Source organism: Nicotiana tabacum, unplaced genomic scaffold (assembly GCF_000715075.1).
Source record: "Nicotiana tabacum cultivar K326 unplaced genomic scaffold, ASM71507v2 Un00385, whole genome shotgun sequence".
In the NCBI taxonomy this organism is placed as follows: Eukaryota; Viridiplantae; Streptophyta; class Magnoliopsida; order Solanales; family Solanaceae; genus Nicotiana; species Nicotiana tabacum.
Genome location: NW_027438622.1, coordinates 1 through 21,961, shown reverse-complemented (window position 1 = coordinate 21,961; position 21,961 = coordinate 1). Strand labels below are relative to the sequence as shown.

General features: G+C 40.5%; 1 protein-coding gene across 1 annotated transcript; it reads left to right on the top strand.

The window, feature by feature from the left end:
* Positions 1-19,884: 19,884 nt before the first annotated feature.
* LOC107765080 (uncharacterized) lies at positions 19,885-21,961 on the top strand. The gene is made up of 2 exons (XM_075248937.1): positions 19,885-20,584; positions 21,415-21,961. Exons 1-2 carry the CDS (start codon positions 19,885-19,887, stop codon positions 21,810-21,812), a joined length of 1,098 nt encoding a protein of 365 aa, XP_075105038.1. The 3' UTR covers positions 21,813-21,961.

Sequence of the window (21,961 nt, the reverse complement as noted above, 5' to 3'; positions counted from 1 at the left end):
CGAGGTGGGGGTACCTCGTCTCTGTGTTGACGAGTGTTTTGCTAATGTAATAGATGGAATATTGCGTATCTTTATTTTCGCGGATCAAGACTGCACTTACCGCTATCTCCGAGACGGCTAGATAGATGAAGAGTTGTTCTCCAGGTTCGGGTTTTAAAAGCAGGGGCGGTGATGATAGGTATGCCTTCAGTTCTCGCAGAGCCTGAACGCACTTGGGATTCCATTCGAGGTTGTTGTCCTTTTTGAGTGCGCCAAAAATTTGTGACATCTATCCGACGACCGCGAGATGAATCTTGATAGGGCGACGATTCGACCAGTCAATCTTTAGACTTGCTTTTTGGTGGTTAAAAGTTCTGGTATCCCCTCGATAACTAAAATAATTTTGAGTTGACCTCGATACCTCGCCGCGACACCAAAAAACCCAATAATTTTCCGAAGGCTACGCCAAACACGTATTTCTCCAAGTTCAGCTTCATTCCGTACCGTCTTAGTATGTCGAAAGTTTCTTTCAAATGGTCGATGTGATCCTATGCCTTTTTGGACTTGACCAACATGTCATCTATATATACCTCCATGGTCCTACCAAGATGGTCTTTGAACATCTTTGTTACCAATCTTTGATATGTAGCCCCCACTTTCTTCAGCCCAAATGGCATGACCGTATAGCAATACGTTTCTTGGTGGGTGATGAACGTGGTCTTCTCCTGGTCTTCTTCCTCCATAAGAATTTGGCTATAGCCTGAGTAAGCATCCAAGAAACTCAATAGTTCGTTCCCGGCTGTTGCGTCGATGAGTTGGTCGATGTGGGCTAATGGAAACGAGTCCTTCGGACATGCTTTATTCATATATGTGAAATCCACGCACATCCTCCATTTCCCATTTTTTTACCATCACTACGTTAGCGATCCACTTAGGGTACTTCGACTCCCTGATGGGGCCATTCTTTAACATTTTTTCCACTTCTTTGTGAACTGCCTCGTTGATGGCGGAGTTGAATTTGCGCCTGACATGTCTCGTTGGGGGGTGGAACGGGTCGACGTTTAATTTGTGTATGGCGATTTAACATCGGGATGCCCGGCATATCTTCATGGATGAAGGCAAGCAAATCTGCATTAGATATTAAGAATTGACTGAACTTACCTAGTTCCCGGAGTTTGCAGCCGATATAGGCATTTTGCTATGGTCGTGGAGGACCAATTGAACGGGGTCGAGGTCTCCTATGATCGAACATGCAGCCTCGACCGTGTCGGGATCCATGATGACGTCCTTGGTCTCTTCTTGCGTCGACCTCAACCCTGTTGATTGCTATGCCTCTTTTTCTTTGTATTTTTTCTAATGGGTGGTTGTGCTGTCTAAGGCAATACGGTAGCATTCTCGGGATGTGTGTTGTTCCCCGCATATGCTGAATATTCCCCATGGTGTTGGGAATTTAATTACTTTGTATAGGCTGGAGGGGACGGCTCTTATGGGAAGTATCCAAGGTCGTCCCACTATGACATTTTACGTAGTGGCCTGGTCCATGATGTGGAATGTCGTCTCCAGCATCATGCCGCCGACCAAGACAGGGAGTGTAATTTCCATGGATATCCGCTCAACTGCATTATTAAAATCGGTTAGCGTGATGTCGCGCGACACTATCTTATCCTCGAGTCTCATTTGGGTAAGGACTAGGGATGGATAATGCATGCGCCACTTCCATCGTCCACCATGATACATTTTACATCAGTATCTAAATTGCGTAAAATAATAACGAGGGCGTCATTATGAGGAAAAGTCAAACCGTCGGCATCCTACTCATCGAAGATGATACTTTCTTCGAGTCCGTCGTACCATTCACGGGTGATAGACCACTTGAGCTTGTGAGTGGTGGTGAACTTCACGCTGTTGATAGAGGCGTCATTAGTGCCGCCGATGATCATGTTGATAGTGCGAGCTGGCGATGTCAACTTTGGCAGGCCTTGATGTTCACGTCCTCTAGCGAAGTTGGTTCTTCCCTTAACGTTTAACAGCTCTTTGAGGGTCCTTGTCGCATCATGTATACGACTTCTTGTCTGAGGGCGATGCAATCTTCTGTTTTGTGCCTACATTCCTGGTGGAACTCACAGAGGGCATCGGATTTTCTGTTGTTCGGGTCTGATCTCATCTTCGACGGCCACTTCACCTGTGTTTCGAGTTTCTCAAGAGCATAGGCTATTTCTGTAGGTGACACACAAAAATTATGAGCTGATAATAAGGGGGGCATAACTCTTTCGTTCTGGTGAGTTCCCGTCCTTGGTCGAGATAGACCTTCTTCATAGCGGGGGAGAGGTGCAGCGGTCGTCCTGATGTATGGTTAGTGTCATTCCATGTTGGGTCGCAAAACCGAGTGATCTCTTCTAGTGCTGTCTCTTCGTTTTTTTCTGGATTCGGTTTGTACCGAGGTTAGCCGATGAGTTGGTCCATTGAGGTCGTCCTCGTCTGCTCGGACCTCGACACAATAAGCATTATGGATTTCATCCCAAGTGATTGGAGGATACTTCATCAATCGGCTCAACAGTTTTCTAGTTGCACTAGAACCATCTCTACTCAGCCCGTTCTGGAAATCTACGACTGCCATCTCTTCGGATATGTTTGGTAGAGTCATCCTTACTCTATTAAACTAGGCGAGGAAGTCCCTTAGTCCTTCTCCCAAGGACTGCTTAATAGCGAATATGTCGTTTACTCTTGTTTCGGCCTTCTTGGCTCCAGCATGAGGGGTCACGAACTTATCGACCATTTCCTCCTAAGTTTCTATGGAGCAAGCTAGTAGCTGTGAATACCATGTTAATGCCCTTCCCGTAAAGGTTTCACCAAACTTCTTCAGCAAAATAGAGGACACTTGTTCCTTGGCGAGGTCGTTGCCTTTCACGGCGGTGGCGTAGTGAGTCACATGATCCTCAGGATCGGTCGTTCCGTCGTATATTCTGAGGTAGGCCAGCATTTTGAAGGTATTTGGTATGGCATGCGGGCTACATCATCGTTGTACCGCTGCTCTGCGAACCTGCTGGCGTCCCTTTTTGGCAGCAGCTTAGGAGCGCCCGATATCTTGTCAACTCATTCTTGGTGTTCTTTCATCTGGTTTCAGAGTGCCTTGTTTTCATTCTCGGTTTCTTCCATCCTCTTTAGAATGGCAGTGAGGGCGTTGTCGCCTGCACTGTTAGTAATATTGGAGTTATATCTGTCGTTGGAGGGTTTGGTTGGTTGCACTGCTCGTTTGTTTGTTGTATCATGCAAGCTCTTGTGATTTCTGCAGTCATGCTTGGAGCAAGTTTGTTGAGGACGCTCGCTAGCGTGTCGGTCAGCCATGCTTCAAGGAGTTTTTTCACAGCTGGGGGCGTCCCTTCTTCTGCAGACGTGGAGGCCCCTTTTCCGCTAGGTTTTGTTATGTTGCGGTGTGGGGAAGGCGACCTCCCTCGCCTAGGGGACGCATTGGGCATCACGTCCTCGCCTACTGTTTCGCAGTTTTTGTTGATAACATTCATGAGGTTGGTGGAGAAGTCACTTGTTATTTTTTCTCTTTCTCCTCGATTACCTGCCATGTAGGGTTTTGTAAGCATAAAGAAAGGAGATCTCGGGGTTTTTGACGTTAGTGGCTTGCGTTAATTGTAGATCTAGAGGAAACTAAAAATTTAACTAAGAAATTCCCACAAACGGCGCCACATTGTTTGACCAAAAAATATAGATCTTGGTTCAATTAATTAAATTTTATATAAATGAGGGTTAATCTTAGCTAACAATAGTATCCCAAAGATGAAGTTCTCAAAAGTGCAATAAATACCACGCATGTGTGTCTTGATAACAACGGTAGCATATAATCAATATTCAAGAAATCAAAGGCAATAATGTAGCATTAAATATTGATGGATAACAATAAATGGCATTTAAGTAAATAGAATGAATGAGTCACCCAAGAAAGGATGAAATTAGTGAATGATCTTTCTAACAATGATAAGTGATGGACAATCCTTTGAATATCCGAGTTATTCTCGAATCTAGTGAAAAAGTGGAGGCAAGAATCTTAGTGAAAAGATAATGTTTGTATGCTTGCAATGAAATCCGATTCTCTCTCTCAAGTCTAAGTATATTTTTACAAATGAATATCACTTGTTCCCTATCATTGCGTCTCTTTCTATTTATAGGGAACATGTTCCTAAAAATCTTAACAGTACAAGTGTAGAGAATATTCATTAGAATATTCTCTTTTGTGTCATATCTCGAAACTAGCCGTTATAGCTCTGCCATAGGTGCTTGACCTCGGCCTCGATGACAACTCCTCGACTTCAGTCTTGCTGACTCTTCGACCACGGCCTTCGCTGATAACTAGATTACTTCGACGCGTGGCATCCCAGGAATGTTTTGCTAATATCATTTCGACTAAAGATGGATTTTGACCCATACAAATATATCATTGTGCGGCAGATGAATATTTTCGGCACAACGCATCCATTGCATTTTAAAAACAATAAACTTATACTATGTTCGCATACAAAAGCGCTTTAAGGTATATAAACCGTCAATGTAAGAATTATTTTATGCTATCAAGTTATTCAAAAAATATTTAAAGGTAAATTTTCTTAAAATATAAAATATATAATCTTAAAAATAAAATAAATATATATTATAATCGATAAATATAACTTGATAATGTAAATATTTTTATACGGCGATATATATAACCTAAATTCATATAAAAAATAAGCAGTATGATATTACTCAGCTCAAAATTTAAGATTTAACTCGTAAATATGTGTTTTTTAAATCTCCCCTTTTAAAAAAAATGAATAGGACATGCTCAAGTATGGTCGGTTAAGGGAGCGGCACACCGACTCATTTGGTCACATGCCCAGTAAACACTTCCCGCAGCCAACGTTAGCTTACTTGTTTCTTTTATATTGTTTTGACCGTTGAATTATTATTTTTTTCTATTTTTAATAATCCTCCTCTTTTAATTCGTTCAGACTACATCTAAGTCAGTTTTGCATTAGTAAAATACATGATAGGCATTGTTATTCTATGCTCTATTTACCATTTTTATTTGCCTAGAACATGCAAACGGCTTTTTTTCTAGTCAAATTCCTGAAGTAAATTGTCCAACTAATCCCCATGTACTTCCCATGAAACTTCTTGAATTCTCAAGAGTCCACACTAGTAAATGCCCACGGGAACAACCACCTTAAATGCCGATCGGATTGGCTGGTTGAGAGTATAACTTTTCAGATAATTAAATTACCGCAATTTTCTCTTCTAATTGGAATCAGAGATATTTTTTATTTGTTAAACTATTGTTGGCTTATGATGGTAAGCGCCCTCTACTTTCAACCAAGAGGTTGTGAGTTCGAGTCACCCCAAGAGCAAGGTGGGAGTTCTTAGAGGGAAGGATGCCGAGAGTCTATTGGAAACAACCTCTCTACCCCAGGGTAGGGGTAAGGTCTGCGTACACACTACCCTCCCCAGACCCCACTAGTGGGATTATACTGGGTTGTTGTTGTTGTTGTTGTTGTTGTTATTGTTATTGTATTGTTGGCTTATGACTATGTCTAGCGACTGATAGAATTTTACTTTGGATGCGATACTTAGCTAGCGTTTGGACATAAATTTGGTTAAAACTTGAAAAAATGAGTTTTTAAAGATGAGATGAAAAATAATTTTTTAAAGTTGAAATTGTATTCGGCAGGGGTGTTCAAACCAAACCGTAAAACCGCATCAAACCGAAAAGTCAAACCAAACCGAATAAAAAACCCGACTAGGTTTGGTTTGATTTGGTTTGGTATTGAGTAAAAAAATTCGAACCAAACCGACATAATATTTTAAAAAAATATCTAGAAATATTTGGGACCCTCTTATTGGATGTAATATTTAATATAACTCTGAAGTATATCCATATTTATTTACTTTAAATAATGAGTTGTATCGTCACTTTCTTACTAATTATTATCGAAATGTCTCAATCTTTTTGATAAATTCTTATATCTTTTTCGAATTTGAAATTATATTTTAATAATTTTAAAATTAAATATAACATATCATTATTTAGGTTTCATATTGATTTTTATATTTAATTATTAAATTCGGTTAACCTTGAAAGCATACGTCAACAAAAAAATTATTGTTAGACAACTAGAAAAATTACTATCATGTGTTACTAATAAAATTCTCCCATAAGAATATATTAATAGATCATATGTTTGTTAGTTTTTTAAATTTTTAATAAACATATATTCACTTATCAAAACTTTATCTATAACTTTAACAAAGTAAGATTAAAAGAATATTCATGCAACAAAAAAATTCGAGAAACCCGAAAAACCCGACAAAACCGAACCAATCCAAACTGATATAGTTGGTTTGATTTGGTTTTGATAAAAATCGAACCAACCCGGTCCATGTATACCCCTAATATTCGGACATGCATTTTACTTGAAAAGAGTTTAAATTATCGTGGGTAGAAACAAAATTATATATATAAATTATATCAAGTATTCATTAGATTGATATATACATGGGGAGTGAAAAAGTTTTTACCTATCTTCTATTCTGTGCCTTAGCATGTTGACTAATGGAGTGATACATAAGTAATCATCCCCACTGGTATTTATAATCTAAAATCGATAAAGAACGTAATTATTTACATTTGATTATGGGACAAATGCTTTTCATCCATGAATTGTTATTATTATTCTATTAAAAGCTTAACAGGAGCAATACATTTATTAGCCTATGAAAAAATGATTTGACTAGCATATATATATATATATATAAAAATGATTTGACTAGCATATATATATATATATATATATTTCCCTCAAATAGTAAATAGATTCTAGTAAATTTTATTCAACAAGATTAAACTTTATTTTTCAAGTTATCGGCTCCTACTTAATTAAATTTTTTATACTGCCAATATATATAAATTAAATTAAATAAAAAATAATTCACTATATATACTTTGTTCTACTGATTACACCTAAAAAGTATAGCTCGAAATGAGGTGTCATTTTTTCTTAGCAAAGGAGCTTCCACAGTGTCACAGTCTAATATAAAAACTGAAAAAGAAAAGAAAAAATCATTATATATAAGTAACGGTTCGCCTCTACATATTCTAAAGTTGCTTAGCGTAACTCTTCACTCTCATTTGGCTCTTCCCCAAATCCTAAGAAAACGTGAAACACCGGTCGGAGCTAGTCGGCGGCGAAAAAAACATGGCGATGTTGTTTCAAAGTTCAACTAATTCCATGTTATCCCTCAAAATTTTCCTGATTTCGACTACCGTTTTATCTGCTGGTATCATGTTAAAGCTCTCTGCTCCAGCTGTCACTGACTTCGCCGTCAGTGAAGTTCCGTCGATATGGAACGGCGTCATTTCGTGGCTTAAACCTCCGTACCTATACCTCGTCATCAACTGCATTATCATCACAATTGTTGCCTCTTCAAAGTTGCAGAACAAGCTCGATGAGAACTCATCTCCAGCGCTAGCGGCTGTTTCGCCGGAGAATTTGGCGCAGTTTCACCCGATTAAGGATGTAAGGCCGTCCACAGAGTACTACTCTCCGGTCCTTCATGACCTGAACGGCGCCGTCTCGAAGAATCAGGCGGTGGAGGTGAGGCCGATGGTTTACGAGTATCCTACTGCTGGTGTTTATGATGCAAAGGTCGAGAAAGTTCCGGAAGTATTTAATCCGTACGGTCTCGTGGAAACACGTGCATCGGAGAAAAATTCATCGTTCAACGTAAATGCTTTTGTTGCTGACGGAGACGAGGTCGTGATCTCGAAATTCACTCGGGCGCCTGTGATGAGACAGGATTCTTTAGATTATTCCGTTGTTTCAGGATTTTCGGCCGAGAAACCTCCATTTTCTGCCAGATTTAGTCACCGGAAAAATGTCAAATCCAGTCCCGAAGGTAAATCTAAATTCCTCATTTTTTTTCCAACGTATATGTCTCTCCGTGTATGTATAAGTCAATTCAGGCACACTAACAAGTAACACCTAGACTGGTCGGAACAGTGAGTAGGTTCTGAATAAGTCCTTAATTGTTGTGTGATTTACATCTCCGGCGGAATTAGTCGATAACGGTAACTTGTTAACTTGTGGTTTCAAATTGTTACCGTTGGAGTTGGGCTGCTAGTGGATTATTAGGTCCTTTGTCAGATTTGAAACTAGTGGCTCTTATCCAAAGCACTTAGATTTTATTTTAAATTTAAATGTACTTGTAATATTCCTAATTAGTTAACGCTTTTTACTTGATGGTCCATGAGGCAGCTTATTAGCAAAATCTGAGCTGACTTAAGGAACAGTTCAAAATGGATTACGGATTTGGTATCCGTTAAGTAGAAAATTATCCCTTTGAAACGGTGGAAACTAAAGGAAAACGACAAACACATGACTTAAAAATCGCAAAGCTCAATACTGATTTCGCCACCTCACGGCTCACTCTTCCATAAGATAAGCCCAAAAATAGTCATGTATATCCATTTTTGTGCTTTCTCATCCATAACCAATGCTTTATTCGTCGTTAAAAATAAATGGATTTAAATGCATTAATAATATGTTATTAGTATAATATAATCTAATATGTGATAGTAAATTAGTTTTTAAGTCAAATAGCCGCACGTCTAATCTTTTTACAGCTACTATTCGGCCCCTTCAGATGGTAACCCACCTTGCTGATTGGATTAGACAGATCCTTCCCCATACAGTGGGGGTATGCAACTGGTCGAGCTTTTCTTTGAGATTTCGACCGTCTCCTCCCTCGGCAGGTAATTTTTTCTTTCTATCATTAGCGTCTTGATTTCTTTGCTCATTTTCCTTCACTAATTTTCCCTTTTTCTATTTTTTCCATAGCTTCGGCCAGGAGATCTACAAGGAGGTCGAGAGCTCCCACGCCCTCGTTCCAGAAGAGGAAGGCTACTACTCCCTCAGTTTTAGCCCGTGCTTCGACCGCGACTGATCATATCTCTGTCGCAACTCATCATGTTGCCGCGCCTGACTCTGTTCCACTTCGGCCGTGGAGACCCGGTCTCTCCTCTATATTCTCTCATTAACGAGGATGATGAACTTTTGCCTGGCGATGGATATCTCCAACCTCAAAAGAGGAGGTCCGTGAACGCTGGTGAAGGAGTCACCTGAGCCGTTGGTGTGGCTGAAAGGGACTTTTCACTGCATAAAACGGGGACTATTATTGTAGGGGATGATGTCGAGTCGAGTCCTGAGGCTCCGAGGTCGGTGGGAGCCGATTTTGATGTGTATCTTCCCTCTGCGGTGATGGAGACCGGAGAGACGACGACCGATGTTCTCGACCCTTCGCGGCGAGTGGAGGCATCGACTTCTAGGACGGTCGCAGCTACCTCTTTGCCCGCTAATGAGTGGGGCAAAGGCATCATTATGGATGGTGATGAGTCAGGTTCTGACGTTGATGCGGACGACCTGAGGATGATGGAGGAAGGGCTTACACAACTTAAGATAAGGTTGGAGGGGTCTACGAGGACTATCACGATACACATGGATCATGACCTGTTGAAGAACACCGAGGACGTAGTCCCTGCCCTCGGCCCCCACTGTTTAGATATAGAGGGTAAGACCCTTAAAGAGATAGATAATGCTGATTTGTCGAGAAGCATTGATGGCCTTGCTCTTAGGGTGAGTGTTTGTGCTTTGACCTCTTTTCTATTCTTTTTTTTGTTTGTTTTTCTGGGCGTTTTTGGTTCTGACTTCTTTCTTCTCTTTCCTTTTTGTGATCACAGACGGTAATTTTGGAGATCGAGAGTGCCCGAAGGGAGAAGAGGCATAAAGAAATATTTGTGAAATTGAAAGATAAGTACTTAGAGTATCGTGGCAAGTACCTAGAACTCCGCAAGCGATTTCGCGAGGGCAATGATATGCAGGCCCTTAGGGATGAGTTAAAACAGAAGGACGATGGGTTGGTGAAGGCCATCGAGAAATATAGCATTCTTGAGGGGACGTTGAGGAGTAGGGAAGAGGAGCTTGAGGTCATCAGGGGCGTGGAGGCCCAATGTAGTGACCTTCAAGCTCAAGTACAAAAAATAACCTTTCATTAAATCGTGGCCGAGGGTCGATAGGTGTTTGTTCGAGCTTAGTCGAACATAACCTTTTTTTAAATTGCGGCTGAAGGTCGGTAGGTGTTTGTTCAAGCTTAGTCGAACATAACCTTTTGTTAAAACACTGCCGAGGGCCAGTAGGTATTTGTTCGAGCTTAGTCAAACATAACCTTTCATTAAATCATGGCCGAGGGCCGGTAAGTGTTTGTTCAAGCTTAGTCAAACCTAACTTTTTGTTAAATCGCAGTCGAGGGATGGTAGGTATTCTGATAAACGTAAGTTTCTTATTGCTTTGACATTGTTGCTTTGGTTACATACTTGGAGAAAATTACAGATTTTGGGTGTTGGCTGGTATTCCAGTCCCAATCCCACTCTACCTAGTCCCTTCATTGTTTGACTTGGAGAGTATTGAGAAGTCGAGCAATGAAATAGTAACAACAATCCTACCTTTGCGTACTTCGACCCGAAGTGTTCCCTTCGTTGCCTCGTTAAAAACTTCCTTGAGAAAACCTAAATGGGACAAAACTTAAGTGAAGGAAAAAAAGTATGACCCAGGGGACACTTTTTCTCTTAGAAGTTGAAGTATTTGAGGTGGCTGATGTTCCAGTTGTTTGGTAGTTGATTTCCTTCTATTGTCTCTAGTTGGAATGAACCCTTGTTCGCTTTGGCTGTGATTTTGTACGGACCATCCATGTTTGTTCCTAGTTTGCCTTCCCGGGGGTCTTTGCTCGCTTGAGTTTTGGCTTTCAGTACGTAGTCCTCGACTTTAAGCGGCTGGACCTTTGCTTTCTTATTGTAATAGCGCTCTGCTTGTTATTTTTGGGCGACCATTCCTATGTATGCCATATCTCTCCGTTCATCAATTTCGTCGAGTTCCTGCCTTCTACTCTCATCGTTACTCATGCCGCTTTCGTGGGAGTACCTTAGGCTGGGTTCTACGACCTCGACTGGTATTACTGCCTCGGTCCCATAGAACAAAGAGTAGGGTGTCTCTCCTGTGCTCGTCTTCGGAGTTGTTCAGTAGGTCCATAATACTTCTGGTAGTATTTTCGCCATAATCCATTGGCGTCTTCGAGCATTTTCTTCATGATGTTTAATATGGACTTATTGGAGGATTCTGCTTGTCCGTTACCCATTGGGTGATATGGGGTTGAGAGTATCCTCTTGATATGCCATTTCTCGAAGAAATCAGCGGTTTTCTTTCCTGTGAACCGGGGTCCGTTGTCACAACTGATTTCCTTGGGTAAGCCAAATCGGTAGATGATGTTTCTCCATATAAAGGTGATTACCACCTATTCTCGTATTTTGGCGAATGCTCCTGCTTCCACCAAAAGAAATAGTCTGTTAAAACCAAAAGGAATCGTACATTACCTCGTCCTGCTGGGAGGGGGCCCATGATGTCTATTCCCCATTTGATGAACGGCCAAGGGGAGGTGACTGAGTGGAGGTGTTCACCTTCTTAGGGAATCATTGGGGCTTACTTTTGGCGCTGTTCGCATTTCCTCATGAAGTCTGCGGCGTCCTTTTTCATGGTGGGCCAATAGTATCTCGCCCTTATAAGGCATATGACCAGTGCTCGATTGTTGGAGTGAGCACCGCAATGTCCTTCATGGACTTCTTTGAGGACACGCTGGGTTTGGATCGGGCCCAAACATTTCTCCAGAAGGCCGTCGTAAGTCCTCTTGTATAGGTCGCTACGAAGGATATTGTATCTTGCCGTTTGCTTTCTTAGTTTCTTGGCTTCTTTCTTGTCGCCTGGAAGTGTGTCGTCCTGCAAATATGCGATAATACGATTGTGCCAGTCCCAAGTTAAGTTTATGGTTTTAACCTCGATTTGGTCTAGCGATAGTTAAGGAGATGGACTACGCTTTGATCTCCGGTCATGATGATTTTCGTAGCTGCGGCTAGTTTGGAGAGGCCATCTGCTTCGGCATTCTGCGCCCGTGGGGATCTAATATAGCTGGCATTCGTCGAACTCAGGTAATAGCTTGCAGATTTTGGTCTGGTATTTTTGCAACCTTTGTTTCTTGATTTGGAAAGTCCCTGTAAATTGGTTGGCTACAAGTTGGGAATCACAGCGAAGTTTCAACCGCTTTTCCCTATACTTGAGTGCTAGCCTCAACCCTGCGATTACGGCCTCATACTCGGCCTCATTGTTAGTCATATCCGGGCACCATATGGACTGGCGAATTACTTTGCATGTAGGGACCTCGAGTACGAGTCTCAGTCCGGACCCTGATGTGTTGGATGCACCATCAGTGTATAGGACTTAGAGGTCTTGTGTTTGGAGGGAAACTTTGACGGCTTCCCTTTCGACTTCAAGCATTATTTTTGCACTGATGTCGGCGACGAAGTCGGCGAGCACCTGCAACTTTATCGCCGTTCGCGTTTGGTATGTGATATCATGATCGCTTAGCTCAATGGCCCATTTGGACAACCTCCCCAATAGCTCGGGTTTATGCCAAATGCTCCTCAGGGGAAAGGTTATGACGACCGATATGGGTGGCATTAAAATAGGGTCTAAGTTTTCATGAAGCTACGACCAAGGCGAGAGCCAATTTTTCGAGGTGGGGGTACCTCGTCTCTGTGTTGACGAGTGTTTTGCTAATGTAATAGATGGAATATTGCGTATCTTTATTTTCGCGGATCAAGACTGCACTTACCGCTATCTCCGAGACGGCTAGATAGATGAAGAGTTGTTCTCCAGGTTCGGGTTTTAAAAGCAGGGGCGGTGATGATAGGTATGCCTTCAGTTCTCGCAGAGCCTGAACGCACTTGGGATTCCATTCGAGGTTGTTGTCCTTTTTGAGTGCGCCAAAAATTTGTGACATCTATCCGACGACCGCGAGATGAATCTTGATAGGGCGACGATTCGACCAGTCAATCTTTAGACTTGCTTTTTGGTGGTTAAAAGTTCTGGTATCCCCTCGATAACTAAAATAATTTTGAGTTGACCTCGATACCTCGCCGCGACACCAAAAAACCCAATAATTTTCCGAAGGCTACGCCAAACACGTATTTCTCCAAGTTCAGCTTCATTCCGTACCGTCTTAGTATGTCGAAAGTTTCTTTCAAATGGTCGATGTGATCCTATGCCTTTTTGGACTTGACCAACATGTCATCTATATATACCTCCATGGTCCTACCAAGATGGTCTTTGAACATCTTTGTTACCAATCTTTGATATGTAGCCCCCACTTTCTTCAGCCCAAATGGCATGACCGTATAGCAATACGTTTCTTGGTGGGTGATGAACGTGGTCTTCTCCTGGTCTTCTTCCTCCATAAGAATTTGGCTATAGCCTGAGTAAGCATCCAAGAAACTCAATAGTTCGTTCCCGGCTGTTGCGTCGATGAGTTGGTCGATGTGGGCTAATGGAAACGAGTCCTTCGGACATGCTTTATTCATATATGTGAAATCCACGCACATCCTCCATTTCCCATTTTTTTACCATCACTACGTTAGCGATCCACTTAGGGTACTTCGACTCCCTGATGGGGCCATTCTTTAACATTTTTTCCACTTCTTTGTGAACTGCCTCGTTGATGGCGGAGTTGAATTTGCGCCTGACATGTCTCGTTGGGGGGTGGAACGGGTCGACGTTTAATTTGTGTATGGCGATTTAACATCGGGATGCCCGGCATATCTTCATGGATGAAGGCAAGCAAATCTGCATTAGATATTAAGAATTGACTGAACTTACCTAGTTCCCGGAGTTTGCAGCCGATATAGGCATTTTGCTATGGTCGTGGAGGACCAATTGAACGGGGTCGAGGTCTCCTATGATCGAACATGCAGCCTCGACCGTGTCGGGATCCATGATGACGTCCTTGGTCTCTTCTTGCGTCGACCTCAACCCTGTTGATTGCTATGCCTCTTTTTCTTTGTATTTTTTCTAATGGGTGGTTGTGCTGTCTAAGGCAATACGGTAGCATTCTCGGGATGTGTGTTGTTCCCCGCATATGCTGAATATTCCCCATGGTGTTGGGAATTTAATTACTTTGTATAGGCTGGAGGGGACGGCTCTTATGGGAAGTATCCAAGGTCGTCCCACTATGACATTTTACGTAGTGGCCTGGTCCATGATGTGGAATGTCGTCTCCAGCATCATGCCGCCGACCAAGACAGGGAGTGTAATTTCCATGGATATCCGCTCAACTGCATTATTAAAATCGGTTAGCGTGATGTCGCGCGACACTATCTTATCCTCGAGTCTCATTTGGGTAAGGACTAGGGATGGATAATGCATGCGCCACTTCCATCGTCCACCATGATACATTTTACATCAGTATCTAAATTGCGTAAAATAATAACGAGGGCGTCATTATGAGGAAAAGTCAAACCGTCGGCATCCTACTCATCGAAGATGATACTTTCTTCGAGTCCGTCGTACCATTCACGGGTGATAGACCACTTGAGCTTGTGAGTGGTGGTGAACTTCACGCTGTTGATAGAGGCGTCATTAGTGCCGCCGATGATCATGTTGATAGTGCGAGCTGGCGATGTCAACTTTGGCAGGCCTTGATGTTCACGTCCTCTAGCGAAGTTGGTTCTTCCCTTAACGTTTAACAGCTCTTTGAGGGTCCTTGTCGCATCATGTATACGACTTCTTGTCTGAGGGCGATGCAATCTTCTGTTTTGTGCCTACATTCCTGGTGGAACTCACAGAGGGCATCGGATTTTCTGTTGTTCGGGTCTGATCTCATCTTCGACGGCCACTTCACCTGTGTTTCGAGTTTCTCAAGAGCATAGGCTATTTCTGTAGGTGACACACAAAAATTATGAGCTGATAATAAGGGGGGCATAACTCTTTCGTTCTGGTGAGTTCCCGTCCTTGGTCGAGATAGACCTTCTTCATAGCGGGGGAGAGGTGCAGCGGTCGTCCTGATGTATGGTTAGTGTCATTCCATGTTGGGTCGCAAAACCGAGTGATCTCTTCTAGTGCTGTCTCTTCGTTTTTTTCTGGATTCGGTTTGTACCGAGGTTAGCCGATGAGTTGGTCCATTGAGGTCGTCCTCGTCTGCTCGGACCTCGACACAATAAGCATTATGGATTTCATCCCAAGTGATTGGAGGATACTTCATCAATCGGCTCAACAGTTTTCTAGTTGCACTAGAACCATCTCTACTCAGCCCGTTCTGGAAATCTACGACTGCCATCTCTTCGGATATGTTTGGTAGAGTCATCCTTACTCTATTAAACTAGGCGAGGAAGTCCCTTAGTCCTTCTCCCAAGGACTGCTTAATAGCGAATATGTCGTTTACTCTTGTTTCGGCCTTCTTGGCTCCAGCATGAGGGGTCACGAACTTATCGACCATTTCCTCCTAAGTTTCTATGGAGCAAGCTAGTAGCTGTGAATACCATGTTAATGCCCTTCCCGTAAAGGTTTCACCAAACTTCTTCAGCAAAATAGAGGACACTTGTTCCTTGGCGAGGTCGTTGCCTTTCACGGCGGTGGCGTAGTGAGTCACATGATCCTCAGGATCGGTCGTTCCGTCGTATATTCTGAGGTAGGCCAGCATTTTGAAGGTATTTGGTATGGCATGCGGGCTACATCATCGTTGTACCGCTGCTCTGCGAACCTGCTGGCGTCCCTTTTTGGCAGCAGCTTAGGAGCGCCCGATATCTTGTCAACTCATTCTTGGTGTTCTTTCATCTGGTTTCAGAGTGCCTTGTTTTCATTCTCGGTTTCTTCCATCCTCTTTAGAATGGCAGTGAGGGCGTTGTCGCCTGCACTGTTAGTAATATTGGAGTTATATCTGTCGTTGGAGGGTTTGGTTGGTTGCACTGCTCGTTTGTTTGTTGTATCATGCAAGCTCTTGTGATTTCTGCAGTCATGCTTGGAGCAAGTTTGTTGAGGACGCTCGCTAGCGTGTCGGTCAGCCATGCTTCAAGGAGTTTTTTCACAGCTGGGGGCGTCCCTTCTTCTGCAGACGTGGAGGCCCCTTTTCCGCTAGGTTTTGTTATGTTGCGGTGTGGGGAAGGCGACCTCCCTCGCCTAGGGGACGCATTGGGCATCACGTCCTCGCCTACTGTTTCGCAGTTTTTGTTGATAACATTCATGAGGTTGGTGGAGAAGTCACTTGTTATTTTTTCTCTTTCTCCTCGATTACCTGCCATGTAGGGTTTTGTAAGCATAAAGAAAGGAGATCTCGGGGTTTTTGACGTTAGTGGCTTGCGTTAATTGTAGATCTAGAGGAAACTAAAAATTTAACTAAGAAATTCCCACAAACGGCGCCACATTGTTTGACCAAAAAATATAGATCTTGGTTCAATTAATTAAATTTTATATAAATGAGGGTTAATCTTAGCTAACAATAGTATCCCAAAGATGAAGTTCTCAAAAGTGCAATAAATACCACGCATGTGTGTCTTGATAACAACGGTAGCATATAATCAATATTCAAGAAATCAAAGGCAATAATGTAGCATTAAATATTGATGGATAACAATAAATGGCATTTAAGTAAATAGAATGAATGAGTCACCCAAGAAAGGATGAAATTAGTGAATGATCTTTCTAACAATGATAAGTGATGGACAATCCTTTGAATATCCGAGTTATTCTCGAATCTAGTGAAAAAGTGGAGGCAAGAATCTTAGTGAAAAGATAATGTTTGTATGCTTGCAATGAAATCCGATTCTCTCTCTCAAGTCTAAGTATATTTTTACAAATGAATATCACTTGTTCCCTATCATTGCGTCTCTTTCTATTTATAGGGAACATGTTCCTAAAAATCTTAACAGTACAAGTGTAGAGAATATTCATTAGAATATTCTCTTTTGTGTCATATCTCGAAACTAGCCGTTATAGCTCTGCCATAGGTGCTTGACCTCGGCCTCGATGACAACTCCTCGACTTCAGTCTTGCTGACTCTTCGACCACGGCCTTCGCTGATAACTAGATTACTTCGACGCGTGGCATCCCAGGAATGTTTTGCTAATATCATTTCGACTAAAGATGGATTTTGACCCATACAAATATATCATTGTGCGGCAGATGAATATTTTCGGCACAACGCATCCATTGCATTTTAAAAACAATAAACTTATACTATGTTCGCATACAAAAGCGCTTTAAGGTATATAAACCGTCAATGTAAGAATTATTTTATGCTATCAAGTTATTCAAAAAATATTTAAAGGTAAATTTTCTTAAAATATAAAATATATAATCTTAAAAATAAAATAAATATATATTATAATCGATAAATATAACTTGATAATGTAAATATTTTTATACGGCGATATATATAACCTAAATTCATATAAAAAATAAGCAGTATGATATTACTCAGCTCAAAATTTAAGATTTAACTCGTAAATATGTGTTTTTTAAATCTCCCCTTTTAAAAAAAATGAATAGGACATGCTCAAGTATGGTCGGTTAAGGGAGCGGCACACCGACTCATTTGGTCACATGCCCAGTAAACACTTCCCGCAGCCAACGTTAGCTTACTTGTTTCTTTTATATTGTTTTGACCGTTGAATTATTATTTTTTTCTATTTTTAATAATCCTCCTCTTTTAATTCGTTCAGACTACATCTAAGTCAGTTTTGCATTAGTAAAATACATGATAGGCATTGTTATTCTATGCTCTATTTACCATTTTTATTTGCCTAGAACATGCAAACGGCTTTTTTTCTAGTCAAATTCCTGAAGTAAATTGTCCAACTAATCCCCATGTACTTCCCATGAAACTTCTTGAATTCTCAAGAGTCCACACTAGTAAATGCCCACGGGAACAACCACCTTAAATGCCGATCGGATTGGCTGGTTGAGAGTATAACTTTTCAGATAATTAAATTACCGCAATTTTCTCTTCTAATTGGAATCAGAGATATTTTTTATTTGTTAAACTATTGTTGGCTTATGATGGTAAGCGCCCTCTACTTTCAACCAAGAGGTTGTGAGTTCGAGTCACCCCAAGAGCAAGGTGGGAGTTCTTAGAGGGAAGGATGCCGAGAGTCTATTGGAAACAACCTCTCTACCCCAGGGTAGGGGTAAGGTCTGCGTACACACTACCCTCCCCAGACCCCACTAGTGGGATTATACTGGGTTGTTGTTGTTGTTGTTGTTGTTGTTATTGTTATTGTATTGTTGGCTTATGACTATGTCTAGCGACTGATAGAATTTTACTTTGGATGCGATACTTAGCTAGCGTTTGGACATAAATTTGGTTAAAACTTGAAAAAATGAGTTTTTAAAGATGAGATGAAAAATAATTTTTTAAAGTTGAAATTGTATTCGGCAGGGGTGTTCAAACCAAACCGTAAAACCGCATCAAACCGAAAAGTCAAACCAAACCGAATAAAAAACCCGACTAGGTTTGGTTTGATTTGGTTTGGTATTGAGTAAAAAAATTCGAACCAAACCGACATAATATTTTAAAAAAATATCTAGAAATATTTGGGACCCTCTTATTGGATGTAATATTTAATATAACTCTGAAGTATATCCATATTTATTTACTTTAAATAATGAGTTGTATCGTCACTTTCTTACTAATTATTATCGAAATGTCTCAATCTTTTTGATAAATTCTTATATCTTTTTCGAATTTGAAATTATATTTTAATAATTTTAAAATTAAATATAACATATCATTATTTAGGTTTCATATTGATTTTTATATTTAATTATTAAATTCGGTTAACCTTGAAAGCATACGTCAACAAAAAAATTATTGTTAGACAACTAGAAAAATTACTATCATGTGTTACTAATAAAATTCTCCCATAAGAATATATTAATAGATCATATGTTTGTTAGTTTTTTAAATTTTTAATAAACATATATTCACTTATCAAAACTTTATCTATAACTTTAACAAAGTAAGATTAAAAGAATATTCATGCAACAAAAAAATTCGAGAAACCCGAAAAACCCGACAAAACCGAACCAATCCAAACTGATATAGTTGGTTTGATTTGGTTTTGATAAAAATCGAACCAACCCGGTCCATGTATACCCCTAATATTCGGACATGCATTTTACTTGAAAAGAGTTTAAATTATCGTGGGTAGAAACAAAATTATATATATAAATTATATCAAGTATTCATTAGATTGATATATACATGGGGAGTGAAAAAGTTTTTACCTATCTTCTATTCTGTGCCTTAGCATGTTGACTAATGGAGTGATACATAAGTAATCATCCCCACTGGTATTTATAATCTAAAATCGATAAAGAACGTAATTATTTACATTTGATTATGGGACAAATGCTTTTCATCCATGAATTGTTATTATTATTCTATTAAAAGCTTAACAGGAGCAATACATTTATTAGCCTATGAAAAAATGATTTGACTAGCATATATATATATATATATATATATATATATATATATATATATATATATATATATATATATATATATATATATATATATATATATATATATTTCCCTCAAATAGTAAATAGATTCTAGTAAATTTTATTCAACAAGATTAAACTTTATTTTTCAAGTTATCGGCTCCTACTTAATTAAATTTTTTATACTGCCAATATATATAAATTAAATTAAATAAAAAATAATTCACTATATATACTTTGTTCTACTGATTACACCTAAAAAGTATAGCTCGAAATGAGGTGTCATTTTTTCTTAGCAAAGGAGCTTCCACAGTGTCACAGTCTAATATAAAAACTGAAAAAGAAAAGAAAAAATCATTATATATAAGTAACGGTTCGCCTCTACATATTCTAAAGTTGCTTAGCGTAACTCTTCACTCTCATTTGGCTCTTCCCCAAATCCTAAGAAAACGTGAAACACCGGTCGGAGCTAGTCGGCGGCGAAAAAAACATGGCGATGTTGTTTCAAAGTTCAACTAATTCCATGTTATCCCTCAAAATTTTCCTGATTTCGACTACCGTTTTATCTGCTGGTATCATGTTAAAGCTCTCTGCTCCAGCTGTCACTGACTTCGCCGTCAGTGAAGTTCCGTCGATATGGAACGGCGTCATTTCGTGGCTTAAACCTCCGTACCTATACCTCGTCATCAACTGCATTATCATCACAATTGTTGCCTCTTCAAAGTTGCAGAACAAGCTCGATGAGAACTCATCTCCAGCGCTAGCGGCTGTTTCGCCGGAGAATTTGGCGCAGTTTCACCCGATTAAGGATGTAAGGCCGTCCACAGAGTACTACTCTCCGGTCCTTCATGACCTGAACGGCGCCGTCTCGAAGAATCAGGCGGTGGAGGTGAGGCCGATGGTTTACGAGTATCCTACTGCTGGTGTTTATGATGCAAAGGTCGAGAAAGTTCCGGAAGTATTTAATCCGTACGGTCTCGTGGAAACACGTGCATCGGAGAAAAATTCATCGTTCAACGTAAATGCTTTTGTTGCTGACGGAGACGAGGTCGTGATCTCGAAATTCACTCGGGCGCCTGTGATGAGACAGGATTCTTTAGATTATTCCGTTGTTTCAGGATTTTCGGCCGAGAAACCTCCAGTTTCTGCCAGATTTAGTCACCGGAAAAATGTCAAATCCAGTCCCGAAGGTAAATCTAAATTCCTCATTTTTTTTTTCCAACGTATATGTCTCTCCGTGTATGTATAAGTCAATTCAGGCACACTAACAAGTAACACCTAGACTGGTCGGAACAGTGAGTAGGTTCTGAATAAGTCCTTAATTGTTGTGTGATTTACATCTCCGGCGGAATTAGTCGATAACGGTAACTTGTTAACTTGTGGTTTCAAATTGTTACCGTTGGAGTTGGGCTGCTAGTGGATTATTAGGTCCTTTGTCAGATTTGAAACTAGTGGCTCTTATCCAAAGCACTTAGATTTTATTTTAAATTTAAATGTACTTGTAATATTCCTAATTAGTTAACGCTTTTTACTTGATGGTCCATGAGGCAGCTTATTAGCAAAATCTGAGCTGACTTAAGGAACAGTTCAAAATGGATTACGGATTTGGTATCCGTTAAGTAGAAAATTATCCCTTTGAAACGGTGGAAACTAAAGGAAAACGACAAACACATGACTTAAAAATCGCAAAGCTCAATACTGATTTCGCCACCTCACGGCTCACTCTTCCATAAGATAAGCCCAAAAATAGTCATGTATATCCATTTTTGTGCTTTCTCATCCATAACCAATGCTTTATTCGTCGTTAAAAATAAATGGATTTAAATGCATTAATAATATGTTATTAGTATAATATAATCTAATATGTGATAGTAAATTAGTTTTTAAGTCAAATAGCCGCACGTCTAATCTTTTTACAGCTACTATTCGGCCCCTTCAGATGGTAACCCACCTTGCTGATTGGATATACCGACTAAAAAAAATAAATATCGAATATGATTGGATATTTGGGTAAATACAGGTGGAAAGAAGACACTGAAAGTATCAAAGCCTAAACGGCAGGACACGCTGGAGAGTACGTGGAAGACAATAACAGAAGGGCGAGCAATGCCGTTGACGAGGCACTTGAGGAAATCTGACACGTGGGAGACACACGGTGGTCGCAACAACCCGGCTCTAACCCCACCACAGCAGAAGATGAAGAAATCCGAGACTTTCAATGACCATAACACCCCCAACTCGCCGCTGCTGACTCCGTCACCTGGTTCGGGCAAACTTAAGAAAGAGCCGTCGCTGAGTCAGGACGAGCTCAACAGGCGAGTTGAAGCTTTCATTAAGAAGTTTAATGAGGATATGAGGTTGCAGAGGCAGCAGTCGTTGCAACAGTACACAGAGATGATCAATCGAGGTGCTCATTAGCTATTTCAGATGCTGTTTTTTTGCACATAAACGGAGAGAAACTCTCTCTTTCCCCATGTTTAATGGCAATAGCGAAAAGTAATCTTTTATTTCATTTGGACATTATGGAATTTGATGGCTTTGACATATGATCGTATAAAATTTTCTCT